The sequence below is a fragment of the Diuraphis noxia genome, unplaced genomic scaffold (genome assembly GCF_037042655.1).
Source record: "Diuraphis noxia isolate RWA-SAM2 unplaced genomic scaffold, SU_Dnox_SAM2 contig0002, whole genome shotgun sequence".
NCBI lineage: Eukaryota > Metazoa > Arthropoda > Insecta > Hemiptera > Aphididae > Diuraphis > Diuraphis noxia.
The window spans coordinates 40,373,872-40,401,178 of NW_028301712.1; the positions used below are offsets into that span (position 1 = coordinate 40,373,872).

The 27,307-nt window shown below is 29.2% G+C and overlaps 1 protein-coding gene across 2 annotated transcripts in view; it reads left to right on the plus strand.

The window, feature by feature from the left end:
* The first annotated feature begins 2,764 nt into the window (after window positions 1-2,764).
* nan (transient receptor potential cation channel subfamily V member nanchung) overlaps window positions 2,765-27,307 on the plus strand; it is a 52,833-nt gene continuing 28,290 nt past the window's right edge. For both annotated transcript variants that reach the window (XR_016190491.1, XM_089220893.1), the window contains exons 1-6: window positions 2,765-3,021; window positions 8,008-8,186; window positions 22,384-22,468; window positions 22,541-22,717; window positions 23,491-23,680; window positions 23,959-24,112. Coding sequence is in view for 1 of the 2 variants with exons in the window: in XM_089220893.1 (XP_089077019.1) it covers window positions 2,931-3,021; window positions 8,008-8,186; window positions 22,384-22,468; window positions 22,541-22,717; window positions 23,491-23,680; window positions 23,959-24,112 (876 nt within the window). In the remaining variant the exon portion in view is untranslated. The remainder of the gene's footprint in view (window positions 3,022-8,007; window positions 8,187-22,383; window positions 22,469-22,540; window positions 22,718-23,490; window positions 23,681-23,958; window positions 24,113-27,307) is intronic.

The window sequence follows — 27,307 nt, forward strand, 5'->3', positions numbered from 1 at the left end:
TATCAGTAGAAATATCGAAACTGTCTGTAAACAATCAAAGCCCAAAAAAAACATCGTGAAAAATTACTAAAAACGATAATATAGTATTACGTATATAATATTATACGAAGATATGCCGAGTCTTATTAATAATATACTTGTCACGTGCAAATAAAAATATACATGTCCATATTATATACTGTAATATTTATGACTAAATCACTTCCATTATTTAAACCTATTTGTCAATCAAATTAATATATTTAAAAATTTTTAAATACATCGTAGGTAAATGAATAAAATAGAAAATAACAATACATTTAGTTTTACTTGATTGTAACATTAACTACTATCGTTTGACTTATTGTAATGATAGATAAATACCAAATGTGGAAGAAATATAAAAGTGTTTAATTATACAAAACACTATAAAAGTTGTACCTACAAGACTTTAAAAGGTATTTAATATAAGTACTTATATTCAAATACCAAAATAATTTAGAAACATATTTTTTTTATTTTACCGATGGTCTAGTAAGAATACATGGAGATAGTAAACATAATTTGACTATTTCGTTAAGTTTCAGTAAATTATGTTCAAAATTTTAACATAATTCATCAAATTTTTGATTTTTCAGGAAAATAAATTTAAATTAAAAACTACAGATCATAGTTTCAGCGTCTTATCTAAGTATTACGGAATGCAGTGAGTTGTCTGTTCCACTTGCTTTCTTTTATTCTTGTTTCTAATTTCTGAATACATATTTGTGGTTTTTGACCTATATATTTGTATTTCGAATTATTTATATTGAAAAGTATTATTAAAAGCAAATTGAATTAAGGTAAATAAAAATAAACTTTTATGACGATGGATTTACAAATTATTTATAAACGTCTAAAGTTAACTTGAATTCGGAGCCTATCAATAGCGAAAAGTTTTGAAGTAAAATTACCTTACTTATTTCGGTGAGAAATATGTGTACGTATAAAAAAGACCAGTGTTCCACGAGTGAAAGGTTATTTATTTAGTAGCGAAATGACAACTAACATGATAAATGATAACAAAACTTCTTTGTCACTAAAACACGTTGAACATTTAGTATTTTTATCAAAAATTATAAGTTTTTAATCAAAACAAAGCAACTTTATCTAAGTTTATTATTTATTTATACTTTATAATTTATAAACCTGAAACTTTTAAATCATTTGTTATTTCATTCGATTAAGAACAAAAATTCTGTAAACAATAATAGATTTTATAAATATAACAATGAAAGACCCATAATACTTGTTTCACAAGAATAAATAAAATAAAATAAAAACTCTACATATAGTGTTGTGATTTTATCAGTACATCAATATTTATATTACTATTTAATTAATAATTTATTATTGAGAGACCCTCGTTTCTAACCTCATTGGATGTTATAGTTAATTAATATAATATATATAAACATTATATTATATTATAACGAAAATGTAATTAGTTTAAATTAAACTTATTATATTTTATAGATTACAAATTAATAGTTTTAAGAGATTAAAATTGCCTTGAAGAGAACAAGTCCTGGCTGCATTTCGATTCGTAAATTTTAATAAGGTAATTTCAGATTGATTTATTTTTAGTTGCTTTGTTTTGTTATAGTTAATTCTACCTGATGGCATACAAAAATAATGGTCTCGTATTATAAACCTCAATTGTACTTTGTACACTGTACAGTTATATCATTCCAGCTATTTTAAAACCAAAATTTTCATACCGATATCTATAAAGTACTATTCAATTTTCCTACATCAATAAAAACTTAAAACACCACACGTAGTTTAACATATTAAACTATGCTCGTACCATAACTTTAAACTATTCTAGTAAATTCGTTTAGATTTTTATAAAAATATGATATGAACCCCAAACATTAATATTTTCAGCATTTCAACTTTATATATTGGTCGTATTCATATTAGAGACGGACGGAAGGTTTACGTTCGTGAAGTTAGCCACACCATGTACACAAAGTCACTTGAAACTTCTTCGGAAAAATTTTCTGCTTACTATGGCGTTTCCATAATGGTAAAATAAATTGCAATTGAATAAAACAAAACAAAAATATGTTATTTTATCCTATTATATTGGATAGGTATGATCATTGCAATGGGGAGATACCAAAAAGTGGCCAGGGGAGGGGGCAAAAAAGTAAATCATGAAATTCACACTCTCGAAAAAAAATATCCAAAGAAACCGAAACATTCTGGAAATGACATACCAAATTCTAGCAAATATATTACATTTTCTGAAGAGGATCGAACTAAAATCATATTTTTAAATATTTAAAAAAAAAAGGTAAATGTTTCAAGTCTGAAATATTTCAAAGTGAAAATGTCATGTAAAATATTTCATACTTAAAAGTTAAAACTCTAACGATGACACAACAGATACACTCTGTATGTATGATATTATAAAAAATTAGTTAAACGTGCGAAAATACGTGATATAATACTATAATACTTGTAAGCAATATAGGTATTTCACAGTATACCTGCCGCATTGCGCGTTATCGAATTCTTAAAACGATATTATTGTACACTCTGTATATGCACGCGCGACGACGGATTCAGGTTAACGTGCTGCCCGGCACCTGGCACCGAGGCGAACGTTTATTCGTCTCCCACCCGACAACTGGCTTGAAGGGTGGCGATTTGGAGGGGGTTGGTTTTACAGGAAAGAGTTTGTAGGGGTTCGCGGCTTCCCGTGCGGCGAAATCGGATTAACGTCATGAATGTCGGGCTGACCGGATCTCGCGACGAAAACAACCAGGGCGACGGAGACTCCGACAAAGACACCGACGAAGACGACGGCGAGGACGAAATCCCGCGTATTACAAGACCTGGGAAAAGTATATCCAAAGTCGTCGTCTTCGTCATCATCATCACCGTGATAACCACCAAAAAATATGGGTAACACCGAGAGCAATGTGGCCAGTGGTGTCAAGAAGCAGGTCGACACATCGTCATTGCAGATATACAACCTGGTCGACCTGAAAGGTTCGTATAAAATATCGTGTGTTAGACGCACATATTATCTACTCTATGACATATTGATATAATTAAATTCTACACATCTGAGGACTAATGACCTGCGCCCTGCTCTATCAAATTAAAAAAAAAGCACACACAAATTGTGTACATGCCACTTTTTTCGTACGAGTACACAAAAAATATGGAATCCATCAGATGTTTTGAAAACGAATATACATGTTTCAGTGAAACTAGCAAAGTTTAATTTAACAATTTTATTATTATTTTAATTATTTTTAATTTTAATTTCATAATATTTTATGGGTACCAACATTGCTTCTATGTCGCGCGTCGTATAAGTCATAATAACAATTAGTGTCAATAGAGTGCCAATAACAATTTAAAAATATAATATTAACATTCCCGTTTTGTCATCTACGTAAATAATCTTAATAATAAATTCTACTCTAAATTCTTACATAGGTACAAGTGTAAGTACATAATATTATAACTTCACAGCCTTAAATATTTAATACAAGATAACATTATTCCAAAATGCAATACATTTATACATTAGTTTATAAACCCATTATTATTTATACATTGATTTTTAACACTAACTGTTATAATAATATTTTCGTTTCAATTCTATTCAATCGATCAATGCCATCGACACATTGTGATAACATTCCAAGGTCGCTGTTTAAGTTTTGAGAAACTTTCTAAATCTGTGTTAGGCAAAACATAGTTAAGTAAATCTTTTACTAATTTTATGTTGTACAAAATCAAAATAAGTTTGTTTTTATGTATTTGAGTGTTAATATTCAAAATATAATGCAATTTAACCCAAAACCTAAGTTTTCAACAAAAAAAATCCTTACTTCTAGTAGATTAATAATATAATATTTAATATAGGTTCTGTGGTTGTAACCTATACCCTAATACTCTTCAACGCTTGTCATAGTTAATTTAATTAGGTTCCGTATTTTCATCCATTTAAGGTTCTATAATATCGTCCAGCGTTTTTAATATCATATAATACTCTTGGTCTTATGATGCTATATTTTAGAGTTAAATTTTATGTAAAAAGACTTCCAAACTTTCTTACGATAATCCAAAATGATGTAGCTTCATAAAATATCTTGCCACTTTAATCACTGATTTCAAACTACTATTGCGTTTTAACGAAATTGATTTTTAAATAAATAAAGATTATTAACTTACTTATAAATTTAATTCATATCGCTTAACTCATTAGTTACTGTAAAATTCATACAGTATACAAATTAAAAGGAATCAATTATTATGATTTATAACGAATTTTATGTTATGGTAGGTACAAATTTACAATGGCACTTATGTTATGAAGTTCTTAGTGAAAGTTGTTTTTGTTTTTCAACAAATCACTAACTAACGTATAGTACATTTAATGTTAATTTTTAATTAATTAACACAATTCAACAAATTACAACAAACTAGTTAATTTTTAAAAATATTTCGTTTGTGCCAAAATATTAATTAAAATTGAATTGAAATGTTATACAAATGTTTAATGCCTATACATTGTTATGTAAGACGAAGATAAAATGGTATAAAATCAGTATTAAGTTAAAAAGAAACCAAGAAACTATATATATATTTTTTATAGGTTAATCTTAGCCATCAGATGACATTAAATTGAACCTATTTATGTTGTCTTTAAATAAAAAAAGTAATACTTTTGAGTGGTATAATTGGTAATAAATGTATGATTCCAAAGAGACTAGTACCGGTAGATATTTAATGATTATAGCTTAAGTTATATACATCCAAATAAATTATACATAAATATTTTATTTATTTACGCTATTTCATATAAAATGTAAGTTAAAATAACATTATACATTTTATATTATTATAACTTAAGCGTTTAAAAATAATAGTAGCTATATATATTAGTAATAAAACTATTGTAAATAAACACTAAAACATAAATAAAACAAATATAATACATTTTTAAACAATCGAATAATATTTTGTTTTCAAAAGCTTCTCGAAGGTGTACAAATATTTATTTATTTATTCAAAGAACGATTTGTTCAAACTACTTTAGTACGTTATCACTGGCCATAAAAAAAATCATTAATAACCGGAAATCATATAAGGAAAATCTCATATGATTGTTGTCTTACAAATAACGGATATAAAGAAATAGCTTAGTGATTTTTTTTTTTTAGGAAAAAAAATATAACAAAATAGACATATGTATTATTATGTACTTATAATCCAAATAAAAATTAATCTTTTTTATGAACAAAATCATTATGCATTCATATAATTTATAACTAACATTATTTTTACCAATGGCGATCCTATAAGCGTAGCAAAAATATCACGCACAATAACTATACAGGCTATTTTATTTCTTAAATAGAAATTATGTTGTAATAAATTTCGTTAACTATATTATCAATGTGTGATGTGTCGATTAAACCTTAAAGCTATACAAACAATAATTATCATCATCGGCTTCCCTGTCCAAATGACCAACGATGAAATTGTAGAGTCCTTCATCAATTATTAATATATTAAATATTATTACAGCATGCGCTCCTCTGAACCCAGACTCTTCTCAAACTATACTTCCAGGAACCATACCAGGCCACCCCTGCGGGATTTTTCAACCGAAACAGGATCTAAGCTCTAGAGTAAAGGGTCTTAGGCATTATACAAATTTTAAGCGAGATCTCTGACGTAGGCCACTCGCAAGTACCCTATATAAACGGGTACTTATTATTATGGTGGAAACTATCTGAGAACCGTGATGTACTTGCTCGTACAAATTATTATATTCTTGTAGGTCGGTGCCCGGGCCAGTTGTTTATGTGGCGTAATTACAAATTGTTTATTATAAAATTAAATATCCTGTTAATCGATTTCGATGTGAGTTGGTTTCACAGAAAAGTATTTTAAATTATATTATATTACATTATTTGCACAGTGTAAAGGTGTTATACACATTATAATATTTATTTTAATACACTTTTATATACTACTCGTATATATAACGAATTAACTTTAAATTAGAATTAAAATGGAAAGTATACACAGAATTAATGTTAATCTAGTTACCCTTTTCCCATTATAATTACACGCGTACCATTTACTCCGGCTTAAATTCACGCTTACTTGAGCAAAGCATTAAATATCCCTTTTATTTTCACCATCGTCTTATAATATACGAATTATAAATATAAATATTATAACGTTACAGTCAAATAAATCGCATACCTCGATAAAATAAACTTAGTCCACATCAAATAATAATATTATAATAATACTCACAGGTACGACCGTTTCTATCGGTGTCGGGTCTAAGCCAAAATGGCGAAACAATTAACCGCAAATGTAAGAATCGTGAATTGATAATAGCGAAAATAAAAATAGTGAATTTTAAAATAAGCGATTATGCATAATAGCGAAACTGCAGATTTTTATAATTTCTTTTTCAAATACTATACATTTTAATAAAACCATATAACTTAATAAAACTTGTTTTTACCTGTGATTTCTGGTGCACTATACACCCAGTACCCATGGACATATCAGGTTATCGTCAATGTGGCATCTTAATTACTATTATAACTATTTTTCATATTGGATTAATTGGAAATATACCGAGATAAGATTGTCATTATATTTGAGCCAAGACAAGTTCATACAGTTGTAGTTCAGCAGTGCGTAGCTTGTATTTTATAATTTAATATTTTCGTTAGTTAGAAAAATAGTGTGTAGGTAGTGAAAAAAAACATATTTAATATTATTTTCAATGGAATTTGTAAAAAGTAATAAAAATAAAGATTTATTATTGTAAATTTTTTGAAAATTAAAAGTCAACCTAAGGAAAACTCAACTAATTATGTTCCCGATCCATGTAAAATCCATTCCAAAATGGCCGTGAATAACATAAAAGAAGCGGCTGATCATACACAAAATACTCCGCATGATGTAATCAGAAATAGATGCACAAATAGGATCTGAAGTAGCCAGTGCCATGCCTTCAGTTCATCATTTGAAACACACTATACGTAGAGTAGAGAGATGAGTATACTAAGACGATAAAAGGAGAACAGTTTTTAATATTTGACAGTGGAGCTTCACAGAATCGAATTTTAATATTTTCAATCGAAAATAATTTAAAACTTATGGATCAACTAATTGATTAGTCGACGGAACTTTTAAAACAGTATACCTTCAATTTATTATTAATTGTTCACTATTCATGTGCTTATTCAACATATGGTGACCAAACCATAGTTTGTCCTATAATTTATGTATTATTAACGGATCAATCTCAATTAACATACACACGTTTCTTTAAATATTTGTTAGAAATAAAACCATCTTTAAATCTTACATCGGTTATAATGAACTTTGAACACGTCTCAATAAATGCATTCAAAACTGTTTTTCTATATGCTGAACAACAAGGTTGTTTTTTTTTATTTTTCTAAATGCATATGGTGACAAATTCAAAATATTGGTCTAGTCGAAAATTATATTATAATAATCGTATATATTTGCTCTTTTTTAAAATTCGCTGTTTTTATTTTCACCGTTATTAATTCGCGATTTTAAATTTGCGGTTATTGTTTCGCTATTTTGGCCGGATACCGTCGGTGTCGTCGGCATATATTTACTATGATTATATATTATGAGAGTACATGCGGCATTATATTCAGGAGTATTATTCAATTAATAATGCATTGTACGGTTCAATAAAACTTTTAAGTATAGTATTTAGATATATGTTAGGCGTATGTCAAACCCGAAGAAAACGCGTACCTATACAGAATTTCATTTTATCTACATGTTATTCAATCCGAAATATTTTCTAGCCTTGTTCCCAGCTGTTAAAAATCAATTTGGATTTTTTCGACCTTTGCACAATCGCGATGAGTATTAACTATATTATTTTATTCAATATAATAACAGTCTAAAAATGGTGGATTTTTGATTTTTTGGTTCCATTAGGTTGTGGTCTTCTTGTTGATTTGATGAAAAAAGCCGTGCAGACGAAAAATTATACCGAGCTGGACAACGCGATCAAAACCCAAGTGGAACCGATGCTGTACAACAAGGGTGAAGGCAGAATGATACCGATTGCCAAACTCGTGTTACTGAGAAATCGTGATCGTTCCCGAGCAAGATGGGTAAGTGAAAAACATTCAAAATTAATAATCTATATTGTTTTACAACATTACATTTTTTTATCACACAATCTATAAAAATAATTATTTACAATAAGTGCAGGTGTAGTAGAGTTGATTATGTGTGGACAAATGTTAGGCCTTCCATTGACTTATTTACTATATAGCTAGTAGGTTTCAACAACATTTTCGTTTTAAGCGCGTTACTGCAGAGTTACCAGGAATGTCGGAAGCTATAACAACTCATTTATGAGTAGGTTAAAAATTGCAATTAATTAGTATAGGTGGAAATTAAATTTTTTATTAAAAGAACGTTGACAATTATTGAGCGCGTGGGTAGAATAAGATACCTACCTAGTGTTGGGCTTTAAGGCCGGGCCAGACATAGGTTGAACCGCATAAGTGTGAACGCGTATCAGGCAATTGCGTTTAAAATCAAATAATTTGAATTTGTTGTGCGGTACAACCGCTATGTGTGGTCCTACCCTTAATGATTTGGCGATTTAGGTTGGAAGGTTTGGATACTGTAGTTCATATTGGAACGTTTAGCTAAGCCCCAGAGCTGGACAAAGGTCCATGTAGGCTTAAGTTGGCTCTAAAGGTGTTGTATATAAGTATTTTGTTATTAATTAATATTTGGGTGTTTTAAGATAAGAAGGAATCAAAAATGGCGGAATCAACTGTTTAGGTTAGGTTAGATGAATTGCTTGTTGTAGATCTATAGATAAAGCCATAAAGGACATAATCAGTAGGTGGGTCTGGTATGTTGTTTAGAGTGACGGTGAGGTAGTCTTTAAGCCCAAAATTAATATGAGATGATTATATTTTCAACGCCGTAGAGTAAAATAAAATCATCGCGTAAAATTAAGCACGCAGGTGCTGAATTTTTTTTTTTGTATGTTTAGTAAAATATTAAGTCGTAACAAAAGCAAGTAGCAAAAATTAAAAAAGGGGATCTAATAAATAAAAAATGAACAGGGCCTTATTGAAGTGAACAAGATATTGCTATCGGATTAATAAATCAAACATGCCACTTATTCGGATAGGTTACGTGCCGTCGAAATGCTATTCGAACTGGTAATAAAGCATTAAACTTTCTAAAGGCCAAACCTAAATGTGTGCAGCTGAAGAAAAAACTAAAACTTACGACCACTGATTTTTTAATTTAATGTTTCGGAGAAAAATGTTGTAAAGTAAAAGATTTATCGAACCAAATAGTGTAGTATGATAAATTATGGTGTGCATATATATATATATATATATATATATATATATAATTTGAGTGTACAATTAAATAGGAAATCATAAAAAAAATCGTCCTAAGGTTTTTAAATTATATTATATAAAAGGTGGTAAAAGTATAACCGTGTTTTAAAATTGAGGTTAGTGCTAAACGTTACTGTAAGGTTCCAAATGGGTGACAAACTGAGATTTTTAGCAACGTGCCGAACTTTCCATTTCCCCCCGTCATGGCATAAGTAATTTTATAAGTTTATAAAGTAGATTGAGTATAATTATACTAACGAAATATTAAAATACTTATTAATACTACTTTTGCTAAAACTGTTTTAACTTATTTAATTAAAATAACATAATATTTATTTGTTTTTAATTTTAATGCCCAAGCTATTATTATTTTTTATACGAAAACAGTAAAAACTTTTAATTTTCAAATATAACAAATTCTTTATAAATGAAAAAAAAAATGTTCTTAATTTTTTGACGAAACTGCGTAATTGAATATTTATCATGCCGCTATTTCACTAAATTAACGTTTAAAGTTTAAACAAAAGGTGTGGTATTGACAATGATACATATATATATATATATATATATGTCCTTGGCATAATGTATTTGTTTCTCGACGTTCTATGCTTGTCTGAACTTAAAGCATTTATAGTTCAACAACTACAACGGAGTGATTAATATTCGATTTTGGTTCATTAAAAAAAGTGTCAAACTATTCTAACAAATTTTTATAATAATATAGAATAATGTCTTTTGTATAACTCGCACAATTCGATTATTTTCGCGTAATCTATTAGTTTCTATTCAATATTAGGCCCTTTTGCAATTGATAGTAACTTTAGATTTTTCGGTTCTAATGTAATAAATTCTAGCAAAATACAAACCAAACCACGATTAAAAACAAAAAATACATAAAATAGCACTAACATTGATTTAATTACGTTCGAATATAAAAAAATACATCGAATGAATCAATGAGCTATTTTTTAAACGTACGACATATATTACTACGTAAATTACCAATTAAGTTTAGATACAAAAAGATTGATATAATTATAATTAATGATAATTTTATGATTGATAGATTTTTGTATATTTCCCCAAAAACATTTTCGATTTATAATTTAGTAAAGTATCATAATGCGTTACCTACTGATATAACAAAATATTTAGCACGAACAATAATAAATAATGTGTTAATCTAAATAGTTATTTTTGATCAATAAAACACTGACATTATACTAGATACTTACATATTTCTAAATGACAACCCAATACTGGAATTTAACATAGTATAACTTAATGACATTATAGCTAAATAATTCTTATAATAATATTATATACATATGATATTTCGTTTTAATTAACAATATCAACAATCTAACCTATTATCACGGTCTGCTAGTCAACCTACAACTGTAGATTTGCAACTTTTTTAATATTAGTACCTACAAACTATTATTACATTAAATGAAAGAAAAAATTAATTAAAAAAAAAAAAGTAAGTAAGTTCAGCAGTAATTTCTGTGTCTAGTTTTATATGAAATCGATATAAATACTTACACACAAAAATGTAATGACTGACTAAAGAAACTAACTATATTAACATTTTATATTACAATAACTTAATTCGTATTATGTACCTACTTCTATATATTATGAATTTAGCATTATGTGGAAAAAATTAAATATTTTTTAAGAATACATATTAGACTGAACTACATAATTTAGTTTTAGATACCTATATAGTGTATAATGTTTTTTTAATACATTTTTTACTAAATATTACAGATTATTGCATTATGCAACCAAATATATTATAATAGATATTTGTAAATAAATCAATCACCACAACTACTTTATCTTTCGTGACTTGATACTATAATAATAAAAAAGCACCAATAATATAAATATTTTATATGTGTAAATACTTTACGCCGTATTAAAACTTTGAAGTAGGTTTAAGGTTAATAATAAAATACCAACACAATTAAAAATAAAAATGCTATATTGAAATTGCTTTAGAAGTTTTAACTCAGATTTAAATATATGAAATGTTAAACTATTCTCAAATATGTTTAATAATAATAAGGCAGTAAAAAATCTAAATTCGCTTATTTATATGTATTTTACAATATAAGCAGTTAAGCACAGCTAAGAATCCATTGGTTTCCAAACATATTTTTTTAAATACTTCTCGTTACAATAAAGTAGTTTCCTGAAATTTGCATATAGAAATTCTTTCTTAGGAAGAAAACTTGTATACACTATCAAATAAAACTTTTAATTGACATTTTTTTTTGTATTTTATGAGCGTGATATTATACGATTCGATTGATTGGCTATGTTATTTATATCAATTTATACATTTTAAAACTTCAAGATAACTTGTATAATGTGTGTTGCCGTGTTGGTATGGAGTTAAATAGTTTCTTTCAGCTGAATATTAACTTTTTTTCATATACTATAAACAATTTGAAATTTGTTTATTATGAATTAGATAATTAAACTATGTTATACATATTGTGTGTTTAATTTTCATCAAGGTAGGTAATTCAAAAACCATGTTTTTTTTTGGTCTTCAATTTTTAAAACTCTGTTCATTTGATAGGTATTATATCTGAGAAATCGATTTTGGAAAGTATTTTCTTTGATTTTAACGTTAGAACGACGGTTTCGATACTACAATTATTCATGATTAGGTACATGAAACCGTATTCCACAAGCCATAGGTACCATTTTTCTCTCATAGGTTATTTAGTAATAACATTTTGGTCAAAGGTCTAACGCGCAGTATATTAGTATATAGTAATACATTTAACAATTTCTTTTAATTTGCCTTGACTGAAAATAAATCATTTATCAAAAACACCTATTATAACAAATTAATTATAATATTGTTCAATGTGTACAGCAATAATGTATAATTATTAACTACATATAATTTTAGCCATACACTTTTTTCGACAGTTAATTGTGTTCAAATAAATAAAATAATAAAACTCCTATTAATACTTTTGGGTTTTTCTTGTACAATATAACGAATCAAAATAAATTTATCGACAAAATATTATTTAAGTTAAATTACATTGACAGTCGACAAACTTAACAATGGTCAAAGTGTTCAGGCTATACAATTCTCATCATATATATATATATATATATATATATATATATATATATATATAATATAATGCTAATATATATATATACAGAGAATATGCAAGTATATATATTTACGTCTTATATAATATATATATTATATACTATGTAATTATAATTAACGAACATTATAAATAACAAACCACTAATATCATTATTAAAACAATCGTCTATTTCTACAATCACGAATAGCGAATTATGGATATGAATTATCGGCTAATATTATACTTAACTATTGTGTTATAAGTAGGGACCGGAATTATATTCTTTTGCATATTTTTTTTGAGGCTACGCAGTCTGCAGACAGGGGTTCGACATTTTTACAAATCATGAAACCGGTTAATTAATGGCAAAAGTTTTTTTTAGCATATTAAGAATATTTCTTACAATAAAAAATATTTGAGAATTTATTGATTAATTTTTATAGACATTCGATATTTTTCGTTGCAGTGGCGTAAATAATATAAATTAAGTGTCCGATAATTGCGATAAGATGTAGATACATTATATACGTATTATAACCATCGTATATACGATCATTATGTCCTGATTAATAATGTACTAATGTGAACTGTAATAGTCTGTAGTAGATAAGTGACTTATTTAAGATAACGATGCCCGACAAGAAATGGAATTATTACTACATTTCAAAAATAGCTAGCTCCAGGCGTTCAATTATTACTATATGTACAGTACAACACTTCAGTGTCGCGTGTCGTGTAGTGTTGACATAGGTATACATTATAGTCTCATTATATTTAATTAGTTACTTGTTTTTAATTGTTCATAATGCCGAAAACACCATCAACTAAATTAAAAGATTTAATTTCACAGTGGATTCAACCATTAGATAAAAACAATATAAATTTTACAACTGATGGCACAACTTTTTTTTGTCAAGTGTGTGATAAAAATGTACCGTGCATTAAAAAGTCTCAATATTATCACAATATGTAGATACATTTTCAAACAAAGCAGCTCAAAATCGTAAGTTAAACACTTCAAAACATTTTTTTTTATTAGAATCGACTTCTAAAAAAAATGTAAATGAATTTCATGAAGATTAATGTTTGAGTCTTGTTGCCGCAAATATTACGTGGTATAAATTTCAAAATCTACAAATTCGGGCATTTTTAGAAAAATATACTGGCAAACATACACCCGGTGAAAATCTAATAATAAAAAATTATCTACCACATTGTTATAATAAGACTTTAACCAGTATAAAAAATGAAATAAGCAATAATAATATTTGGTTTGCTGTTGATGAGACAACGGATATAAATGGCCGTTATGTGGCGAATTTATTGGACGGGATATTAAAGTCAAATCATCCAACTCGTTCTTTTCTCTTAACATTTAAAGTTTTAGAAAAGACTAATCATTCTACTGTGACTCGAATTGTGAATGATGGGTTAAAATTATTGTGGCCCTTGGACGGAAATGATGAAAAAGTTAATGCTCTCAGATGCTGCGCCGTACATGGTAAAAACGGGACAGTCACTAGCAGTTTTCTATCCCAAATTAATTCATGTCACATGTTTAATAGGGTTGCAGATAGGGTTAGAGAAATGTACCCAGACATAAATTAATTAATTAATAACATAAAAAAAGTATTTCTAAAATCTCCATTATAACATGTACACGTGTATAAAGAATTAATATTACCAGATATTCCGTTACCCCCTGAACCAGTACTAACCAGATGGGGAACGTGGTTGGAAGCTGCTATTTTTAACTGTAATAATTTCCAAGATTTAAAAAAATTTATTGAAGAATTAAGTTGTAAAAAATCCTCCAGTCATTCAGTACTTAAATGTAAAACAGTTTTTGACATGGAAACCATAGAAAACGATTTAATATTTATTAAAGCCCATTTTGTTCTCGTAACATCCATCAAAAGTTTGGAAAAGTCTATTGTGTCTTTTGTTGATTCGATAAATCTAATTGAAAATACAATTGGTCAACTTCAAAAAATACCCGAAGAAAATGGAAATAAAATAAAAAATGATCAACTTCAACAAAAAAATCAAGGGTTCATCATTTTGAAAAACGTAACTAAAGTTTTGAATGGAAATAATTAAATTTAACTTCTAGACAATTTTTCACTGGCTATAATTACTGATTTGCAAAATGCTCCCGTGACTTCAGTTTACGTCAAACGTTCATTTAAACGTATAAAAATATATTAACAGACCGCCGTACAAATATGACACTAGAACACATGGAGCAAAATATGGTTCTTAACTGTTTCGAAAATTTTCGTAATTAAAAATACCTTATTGTTATTAATATAATTTAATCAAATTTTTTTTAACATGTATTATTTTGCTTATTTTTCATATATTATTTTTTATCATATACTTATTTATATCAGTTTTTTTGTATTATTTTGCATATCAATGAATATTTTTATTTCAAGAGAATGTATTACTAAAAAATCATATTTTTCGCATATTTTATTATGATTTTTAAAGAATATTGCAAGAATATTTTCAACTTTTTTAGAGAATATTAGCATCTTATTTTTGCTATTTTAAAATAATTTGATTCTGGCCCCTAGCTCATACGTAAATCTTTGAATTACTCATCGAAGGGCGTTATTGAAACAGTAAATTATGTGATCCAAACTGACCCATATATCAGTAATCAAATACTCATCACATTGATTACATGCATACTATATACTCGTATTATAGCTGCATAGAACACATTAGATGCCCAATTGCTCTTTACTGCCCTACCTCCCACCCACCAAGTTAATTAAAGTATTGTCATTTATAACATAATGTATAATATATTGCAATAAAAACTATAACTGATGACGAGATAAAAAAAAAGTGGGTTAGTCGTAGATGTCGTTCTGCTACTGTAATGGATGGAATTAAATTTGAATCCAATGATATTATATCATTGTATACGAAACACGATTCTGAGCGTAGACGGTATCTCTGTCTTGGATTATATTATTATAAATTATTAAAAATTTTCAAATCATAGATTTAAAAAGAAAAATTTCTATTAATTTCTATGTTTAAAATAATTTGCGAATTTTCGTTTTACGTATGTTGTCAAAATTAAAAATTTGAATGCTTGTACAAAATTGTGACTATATATTTATTTTATTTATCAACTGCTATTGTAAAAATATGTTAGGGACATTAAATTCTCAAATCTTAGATTTAAAAAATAAAACTTTTATGAATTTCTATCTAAGATAATTTGAACATTGCCGTAATTTTTACGTATTTAATCAAAATTTGAACTTTAAATGCTTATAAAAAAAAATCGTGCCTATGTATTTTTAATATTTTTCAACTGCTATTGTAACAATGTGTTAAGAACCTTGTATTAATTTTCAAGCTTTTCTACCCAACTAATAAATTTTTATCCATATTATCCAATGTTGTAAAAATTTAAATTTCAAACGCTCATAAAAACTTAATTTGACTTTCTAGTGTACATTTTTTTTTTGTGATAAAGATTGACAAACTTGTAAGGAATCTTGTATTAAATTTTCAAATGTTAAATTTAAAAAGAACATTTTTTATGAATTTCTAGCTTAATTAATTAGCAAATTTTTGGGATTTTTCGTATTACAATATATTAGGAGCCTTGTATTAAATTTTCAAACTTTTCTACCCAACAAATAAATTTTGATCGATATTAATTTAAAAAAAACTAATAATGATCGAAAATTGCATATGGCTATAAATAGTTCAACTTAGGTCGAAAAAAAAATTGCATGGTGGATAGAATAAACTTATATAAACATTCGGTGAAAATTTCGTGTATCTGTGTATCTATGGTCATTTATTTAAAAGTTACATCAAAAATCAAAATCGATTTTGTCGAAAACTGATTGTGCGTACAATTTCCCGTTTTCCCCTTAATTTTTAGTTTGTTTATCCCGATTATTTAGAAAAATATTCAGAATTTTTTTACTTTTGACCCCCCAAAATACAAACTAGATTCACTTTCTGATCGAACGAGGTACTGAAATCGAAAATCGAAGCACTTTTACTGTCCCAAAACGTGATGACAGACACAAAAAAAAAACAATTTAAAAAAATTTAAAAAAAAACACACACATCATGGTAAAATCAATACATTCTTCGCTCCTCTCAGAATCTAAAATTATCAAAATTGTAATTTAGACCAGAGAAAAATTCGTACACTTTATTTCGTGTGATATAATATACTACAATTACCAATCCCTGAAGTCGACGACCCCAAAGCTCACACTTGCACACACAGGTCCAAAAACAATACATTCGGAATATCGAAATATAGAACCTAGTTAATACATTGGCTAGTTTCCTTGCGATCTAACAGTTATATACGTGTGTCTAACTGACACAACTACATAAATATATTTTCGATCGAATTCCCATCGGATTGATCGCAGGTATACATAAGCTGCAAGGGGCCTCATATTCAGGCAGTCAATTACTCGCGACTACCCCTAATTATAATATGATTACATTATATAACATAATATAATATAACATGAATTTAATATTTTAACAACAGTTATAATACTGTAATAGACGACGAAATTAAAAAAAAAAATGAAATGAAATTCCGATTAAGAAGAGGACACAAAAGTCGTATACTAGGTACACCTTATTTAATGAATTATAATCATATTATGTTATACCTACCTAACTGCCGTAATCGACGATCACAACATCGTGGCTCACACTTGAACGCGCAAGCCCCCCCCCCCCCCAAAAAAAAAAATAAATAAATACACTCAGGCATATCGTAATAATATATAAGAATACCACGAAGTTTCCCGGCGATCGATTTCACTTTTTAATGGCTCAAAAAATCTCTACCGTAGTTTTGAACACGTGTGGTGTCGTTGGGGAGTGTTTGATGTTTTCGTTCAAGGCTATAACGACTATTTTTTTTTTTAATACGAACTAATGCAAGCACGCCGAGAATCGTGGTGTAAAAAAATAATCGCATCAGCCATCGTTACACACTGCAGCGTTGAACAAAAAACTCTAAGATTTACAGACGATTTAACTTAAATTATTTAAGTTTATGTAATGGATACATTTTATGATATTGATTTTTAATAAATACATCATTCATTGATTATGTCTTATAGGAACGAAATAATATTTGATCATCTATGGATATTATTACAATAATTTTCAATACCTAGTTATTTATTTTTTAGCGCTAGTTATAAAAGTATAGTAATAAAATATATTTTGAGCTATAATCATATTATATTGACCCATTCGGATAGTGAAAAATTCAATAAAATAATGCATATTTAACGAGATTTATGATATTTTGTTGCTTATAATTTAGGGCCAGGAACTTGATGCATTTGCATCATTTTTCTAATGCTCACATTCAATGCTCGTTTATACATAAATTTTATTCATGAAGTATAGAATTTGATGGTAAAAATTTTTTATTTTTAGGAGATTTTATGCTTTACAATAACTTTCTAGTATTTTTGTTGCATTTTATTTTACATAAATTTGCATTTTTCAGTTAGGTTTATCAATTATTAACGTTCATCATCTTTTTTTTTGTCACGAAAACAAGAGATTCGACAAAAAAGAAATTTTACGAAGATTATAGTAAAATATAAATTTTTATATAATTTTTCGTGTCATTTTTTAATATTTTTACATCCATTTTATGCATTTTTTTTTCATGCATATTTTATATATTTTTCGATCATTTAATTCCGAGCCCTACTTTTAATTAATATATTTTAACTCTTATAAACTTTAATCATAGATTTTTTTCACTTCACTTATTGAGATTTGCACACTATACAATTTACATTAACGCATTATGTATACCATATTATTATTATCATATATATTCAGTTAATAGTTGACACAAATGGCGTATTTAAAGTTGCTGATATTAACAAATTAATTGTACTAGTATCTGAAAATAACGAAATTTAATATTACGCAGGTACATTATAATGAAGAGTTATTTGATGTTATACACAAAGTTCATTTAACGATTAGAAATGGTGACGAAACAGTATGGAACACGAGGTAATGTTGGTTGTAAGCACTGGTCACATTATCACAACATTTTTTTTTTTTGGTGTCGAACCAACGATTGTAAGTGAAATAATAATTTTATAAATAATATGACCAATAACGCAATATGCTAAAATGTCTATAAATAGTATGAAGACGCTTAGAATTCGCATTAGAGTAAACGTTATAATCATATTACTACGTCATGAGTTTTCGATTTGGAAAAAAACAGATTAATGGTACTGTAAAAACTCCATACCTAACACACTTCGGGGAAAAATAAAATTTAAACTCCTCTCCCGATAGCGACAAAACCCAATACCCATACAAATGTTTCTTATGAGGATTTTTGTGAATGTACAAATAAGGCAAAAATAAAACACGATTCGAATCGTGTCGTCGTCGTCACTCATTATTGTACCTTCAACCTACTATCTATAATATATTATTATTATAATTTCTGTTTTTTGAGGGGTATTATAGAGCCGTAGTATAAGTACCTTTCTTTACAACCACCCAGGTCAGCTTCCTAGCTTTCCAATCTGATCTTCTTCCTAAATTCACATTTTTTTTTACCTCATTATTGGTCTTCCAATTTAATTATTTTTTTTATCAGCTTCTTTTCCAGTATTGTACAAAGTAATGAGTTTTAGTTTCTCCGTGCGTGCAGTCCTTCCTACGATTATAGTCTGCTTCTGTTTGCTTTTACGATGTTCGCCATTGTTTCTTTGAAAATCCTTCGACATGAATCGAGATTCTAAAGACTCGTTTCACATGAGTATGTATCATATGCAACGTATTCTACAAGCGGTTTTTGGTTTACATTAAGTTCATACGCGTCATACTGGCATGGGAAATGTGCATACGAAACGTCACGCATGATACGCGTGTCTATGTAAAACAGCCCTAAAAGCTTCGTTAATCCAAAGGATTGTTATTGTTTACAGTATATATTTCCGCTTCTAGTTTCTTTGCCATTCCTTTCTATAGAATCGTCCCTATATAAGTATCTACACGGACATATCCGACATATCGATGTCGATATTATAATATATTATTGACTTACTTAAGGAGGAGCTAATTATTGCGTTGTTCTATCTCCTTACGGACACAAGTCATTTTGTCCTCTCCTCATTAACAGTTCATCATTTTGTAACCCTATAGTCATGTGCAGTATTAGATCTCCGCATTCGCCAGTAGCTATATGTGACTATTGTGCATCCTGTAAGTTCACTCCTTCGTGTTGTCCCATGCATACATAATATTTTATACGAATATCATACACGATTCGACACTCGTATAAGTCGAATGTGTTCGTATATGCATATTACATACATATTTACAAATAATTATATATAATATTTAACGCGTTCGTTGGTTCCACATGCAGTGTAGCGCGGCGCTCGACAATGAACAATAATAATAATTATAATAGCGATGTTCTCTGGAAACTTTTGGAAGCGCACGACGACGTTTAAATATTGCTATCGGTGTGAAACGCCCAACGATTCGGTTATATAATAATTAAATATTACGGTCGTGGCAGAGTAATAATAAGTACACACATGCATAATATTACGCATTCGACGATTTGCGCATAAATTCGAGGGCATACAACATATAATAACTGTCGATATATCTATACGATTTTATAATATTGTATACTCGGAGGAAATGCAGTACAATATATACGTTTAGATGCCTATACAGTACATAATATTATATTATAGCGGCAAAGACGAAGGGAAAAAGTTATTTCTCGCCCGTGACGAGCAAAATGATATTCCGTACCTATAGTAACATTATATAGTGTAGTATAGACAAACACGACAGAGCTTTAGTCTGTGTGTGCGTTTATCGAGAATACGACGATGGCGCGTTATTATTTACGATAAAATGTGTTTTACACGACAAACGCAATACCGTTACTTAATTGGAAAATTACGAATTTAATCGAGTTGAAAGCGGTTCACGAAATTTTAGTTCGTAATCATAATTATTTCAATTATCTGTTTGACATCACAGCGAAAGTTTTAGCTGCTGTCGCTCGGAAACACTATGTCGTTGCTTTGTGCACGGCACGCGTATATATTGTGTTTCGTGTAATAATAATAATATAATACAACACGTGTATGCAAAAAAATAAATAAAAAAAAATACCACGTAAACGTTTTTTGTTGTTTATTTGTTATTTTATTTATCTTCTTCGACAAATTAATCGACTTCCTAATGCTAATTTACACTGCTGAATGGAATAACAAATTAAAACATAAGATTAACGTGAAGGGAAGAGAAGACATGCACCATTAAAGCGTCACACTGGCTACGAATAAAGTAAACGTAATTTAAATTTCGTTTGAAATTTAAAACGCGTACCATAAATAATAAATTAACGGCCGTTATTTTCATTTGTAAATGTAAACTTAGGATTTCATAAAAAGTAATATCGTAAGGTATATTATGTATGGCTATTGGATATAGACCGTTACATCTATTGACGCCCATAGGATAATTTTTAGGGGAAGAGGAATGAAACTAAATTCTAAAACTTATTATTCTGTACGAATATAAAATGATTGGTTCAATGATAGAAAAAATTGCAATATGATCCCCATTAATAATATTATATACCTACTTATTATAACATCATAGCTGACCACGTCTTCAAATAAACATCACAATTCAAAATATGTGTGTAAAATATTTTAATTTAAATCGGTGATATCATAATTGAATAGAAAGGACATCAACATTTACCAAATTCCCGAAAGCTTAATAGTCACTTTGGCTGGGTTATGACTTGCGATAAATATTAATACAATGCAATTATTATAATATTAAGTGTGTCAAAATAACACGATAACTTACAATCGAACAAAATTCAATCGTCAGTCACAGTTTCCACGTACTTAACTGAATAAATTAATTTGTGTTTACTGTAAGTATATTACTATCATTTTTTAATTGAATATCAAGCCATATTATTCTATTACACTAATATAGTGTTTCGCGGTAATAATTTGGACACAGTTTGTACAAAAAGTTCTCTGGTTATGTAAAACATTGTCAATATAGAATTCAGCACTTTTTTTTATGTAAATATAGTTTTGCCTTTATGGTGTTTACGCTAAAATGGATAAACACCATACTGGTAGATAGTGATAGTGACTTTACATTATTAATATCATCAACCATGCCTGGATTAAAATAGTTTATCAGAAAATACAAAATATGATCATTTTTTATAAAAAAGTTTGTCGAGATAAAAATTATCCTCAGTAGCTTATTTTATCTCGTATTAAATAATTAATACAGATTTTTCAATAGAAAAGAAAATATATTAAAAGAAAAAATAGACAGTAATGTTGCACACATTTTATGGATAAATCTAGTCGATTAGGTATATTTGTAAAAATGCTTTCTTGCGAAAAACAAAATAGTATAGATAAAGTTCATCGAATTATTTTAAGATGTGATAGACAATGCTCATCGGCCGGCATACGTTCTTTTCGGCGTGTTTATTCCATTTCTACATCGTTTCAGTCAAAACTTTTCAAATAAGTTAACCGTAATCTAATTATTGCATTGAGTCTTTCGCCATAAACACATATATAACAGACAACCGAGTCAATTCGATTTTTCTTTATTTTCCCAGTTGAATATTAATCCCGCCACCGATCGAATCTGGATTTTTCAGAGACCTCAAAAACTCTGCTCTTAATAATATCTGTTGCTAATGCGATTTGTTTGTCAATCCACAGCTCCCTCCGTTAAAGAACATGGAAGACCCCAATGATTACGACATTGAAAAGGACATTCCCACCATCGAAGAACTGGAAAAGCTGGGTAAGTGCACCACGCAGTTGTGGCTTATTTTTCTTTTCGCCGAACAACTATTTGGAAACTTTTCACTCGTAGGGGAAGTGCAGTACCGGGAAGTTTGCTGGGATCTAAAAGAAAGGGGCACTGTCGGCGAAACGGCGTTACATCTATGTTTGCTAAACGCTACGTCTATACACGCAGATTTGGCAAAAAGACTGTTACATTTCTATCCAAAGCTCGTAAATGACATTTACATGATTGACGAGTATTACGGTGAGTCATGATCGGACGATTGATTTCGATTAAAATCATTAGAATTGGTAAAAATATTTTATGTCCCCTTGATATTTTAAGTATCGATACTAGACTGTATATATTTCTTTATTAATTTTATTATAATATGTTATGGCACTGCGTAACTGAATAAAAACTATACACTACTGTTGTCAGTGGCGTATCTGGGGGGGGGGCGATGGGTGGATCGCCCCCCCTTGGATTTTTCAGAGGTGGTTATTACATTACGGCTCTCAGAGTAATAAGCTAAAGTATTCATTGGATTTTATTTTATCAACATCTTATCGTGACCTAAAAATAAGATTATATAATCATTTGTTCATTGCATTGTTATCTAAAACCTGTATAAGATCCAAGATGGGTGAGGAAAGGTTAACAGGCTTGGCTTTATTAAATATACATTGCGATATTGAAGTAGACGTCTAAGTAATTATAGATAGATTTGCCAGCGAAAAAAATTGAAATACATTGCTTTGAAAATTATAATATATTTTAAGATAGGTATATTGTATAAAAACATATACTAAAACAAATATTTATTAGTAATTTTTTTATTATATTGCTGTAATTAAAAAAAAAAAAAAAATTGTGAGTATAAAAATAAATATGACTTATTAGTTATTAGTGACGAAGGTAACTCTTGTCTCTTGTGATATTTGAGTTTTGAAATCGCCCCCCCCCCCCTTGACTGAGCTTCAGCTATGCCACTGACTGTTGTGGTTCCTAAGACGATGTTTGATGGCTTGGTCTAGGAGAGAGCGTATTGCACATGGCTATTGTCAACGAAGATCCGGCCATGGTGAAGGTACTGATGGACAGCGGGGCAAACTTGAACGAACGATGCTTCGGGAACTTCATGAGCACCGAAGATCAAAAGGCTTCCAGATCAGATTCACTTGACCACGAATGGGTCAACCTGTGTCCTGACACCAATTACGAAGGGTAAACGACCTATATACAGGGTTGAGTTAATCACCGAAAATATTCACACGACAGCCTCATCAAATCACTTATATAGTCTAAATCTCAAACATACAAACAAAAAACTTGTTTAAATTTACGATATTTGTTTGTATCAAAGTTTTTTTTTTTATAAAAGTCATGTATGATTTTAATTGTCGACGTATGAAAAGTCAAAAACACACAAATGCAGTTGTTTCGCCTACAATTACAATATATAGGTATTATTATTACAAAATAAACGGTTTTCAAAATCGCAGGTACGTGTATTGGGGCGAATATCCACTGTCATTTGCAGCGTGCCTCGGCCAGGAGGAGAGCTACCGTTTGATGTTGGCAAGAGGCGCTGACCCAAATAACCAAGACACCAACGGTAATACGGTTCTACATATGCTCGTAATTTACGAAAAAATCGTAAGTCAATCATAACCAAAATATTATGTAGTGGATAACAACTTATATACTTATCCTATCACGTTATACGCAATAAATGTAAACGAGCATGACCCTTTTCCGTCAACAAATCGGGTCCCAAATTTAACATCAGCTGTTTCTACCTTATACATATTTAGTATCATTTCATACAAATATATATAAGTCATACAAGTAAATTATAAGTCTCATATCGTATTAAAATATTTAAAAATTATAAAAATAAACATTTAATTAATGATATTTTTTTAAACTCATATAACTAAAATCAATTGTTACTTATATTAGCATATTGAGAAGTTTATCTTTGCAAATATATATATATAATTATTATTATTATTCCTTCCGGTGTTCAAGTATAGTGATTATTTGGGGCAGTGGAAGTTGGTAAATTTCTAGTGTCGATGTGGCGTCATTAAAGACATTAAAGATAATGAGACAGTGTCTACCCTATTTTAATATTGCAAAAAAAAAAAAATAATAGCTTTTAAAACATCTGCCGAATTTGTCTCTTTCGTTTTCATAGTGGTTTACGGTGGTGGTAGCGCTGGTGTGCAGGGTTTAGTAAACAGGCGCTGTATGCTCATATAAGACACGTCTCGAGCTTATCAATATAACTATTATTCTATTAATTTTATACTAAGTCATTCCGATTCGTCATTCTTAGATAATATTTATATTATTATATTATTATCAAAACTGCGTACGAGTTGAGAGTCATTCAATGCGAGTTTAAAGAAATGAAAGGGAAGTAGGTATCACTGCACATTATCGTTCGGTTTTTCTGACTATTTACATATTCTAAACGACTATTACACATAAATTATTCCATATTATTACTTGACACGTAATATATTGTATAAAATTAAAATTATTATTGATTACCAAACCCCTATTTGGTGGAAACGGGAATCCAACAAATTTTTGTCAAAAACAGTCAATATTAATTTGGCAGAAGTGGGTCATTTTCATAAATGATAATATATACCTACATACTTTTGGCCGACTTAAGTCCCGCGCGTGTTTATATTATGTCCAAATTCCCACGAGGCCAAATAGGACGCATTACACTTTACGCTTTTCATCAATCTCTAGCTCCCTTGACCGACCATACTACCAAACCTCCACTCAGCTGAGGCCATCACAATCAGCGTAATCATTATTATTTTGTACTTAATCTCGCTGCTTTGGCCTGCGTCGAGTGAATAAACAACGGTAAGAAAAACTGAAAGCCTTTAGGGCACCGAAAATATATCAGCGCACATCATCTTACAACCTCTTTGTTTAAGACCACGCCGTGTAAAATGTGTTGCATGGTATCTGTGGATAATAAATAACCGGAAATCCGACTTAGCATAAAGTTAAAACACAGACAATGGACAGCGGAAATGCACCCCACGATCGATAGTTTTTATTTTCCACGTATAGGCGGTACCTAGTTGCCGTCGTAAATTCAGTAACAGAGAATAACGGGCTAATAATAAATTATAATAATACTAGAACAGACGTATTCACCTTTTGGTTTTATTATTGAATCTCAGCGCAACACGTGTATTAACATTTCACGGCGAGTGCGTTATAAAGTTCAAAAAACTAATTCCATTCGCATCAAATACTTATACGAAAATATCATGGAGTTTTGATAAACTTACTCTCTGAAATATTCTATACCTACCCATGCACGTACTATTAAAGTACGTACATCAAAACCATTATTAAACTTTCTTCCACAGGCGGTCGAAATTGCCTGATTCACAGACTGATTTGTAATCAACGTATAGCTGAAATTGCTGAACCTATTCATTTGAGACGTTGAGAGAATGCTGGTACTTATTACTATAAACCTAGGTTCTGTATAAGACAGAATTTTGTGAAATTCGCATTTTTATAAGAGAGGTTTAGAAGTTTGTTGAAACTCGAAAAACTAATATTACTTTGATTATGATATAGGGCTGCCCCTTGTTACAGAAAATAAAATTGTAATTATGACTGGATATAATATATTTTAAACATTTAAACCAGTATTTTAGAATTGGTCAATTCACCAAAATTAATGTGTTAATAATCTAAAAAACGTGTTCGTGTGGTCGACTGACGTGTAAGTAGAGAAAAAAAACAGTTTTTGGGTGTCAGCTATTGGAGCAAATAATATTTAGATTGAATGGATGAGGAATGCAGTGTTGAGGAGTTGCGAAGAAACACCACTATGGTCTATGAAGTTTTAGTTTGACGTGTGTCACGATTAGAAGTAGCGTGGTGGCGGATACGATTTAAGGTATCTACTCGTATGTTACTCGATGTCGCATAGAAACTTACTAGTCTCCATGATGTCAAGGTGTATATCCAAAAATCAGCTATTCACCATATTATTAAATACAGCTAGCGCTCTCAGCGTAAATAATTATATATTATAAATTATTTATATATTATTCCATCGAAATAAAAATATTATATTTTTCGTTGATGTTCAAAGTTCAAATTCAGTTTTTCGTTAATCATTATCTGCGAAATTGACAATTATTACGAGTTTACAGCCACCGTATCAAAACGACGGAACCAGATTAATAGTTATACCTATTGAAAAGATAGCGATTTATCTGAAACAAATTAGTGTTAGTAGGTACCTAAATGACGTTCAAAACTTTTGATTATTTTCAGTAACATACGGTACATCGAATACGATACGTGTACGCAGTTGTATATTTAATACTACTTTTTCTCAAATAAATTCGTTTTTTTTTTTTTTGTACTTTTGTACAATTATGGACAAATGGTTAAAAAAAATGACTCAAAATCAAGAAGAAATAGAGACAATATCTGTGGCAACAGTTAGAAAGATCAAATTCAATTACGATGAACCTTCTACAAGTTCTATACTATACTATAGTGTATATATTATCTTAAATCGTGGTTGTGGAACAAACAATGATAAATGAGTAATTTATTAAGCATAGGCTTATACTACTAGACAAGCAATGAACATAATATGTAACGTATGTATAAGCGTAACAACATAAAAGGCGCTTATTGTTTACTCGCTTTTTCAATATTACGTATAGTAACGCGGAGACATATAGAATAAAGATATATAGATTATTGTATTTTAAAGTTAAGACAAGCTACATAAATTCGAGATGGTGTTACGCTATTCATAATGCTGTTGTTATACACAGTTCT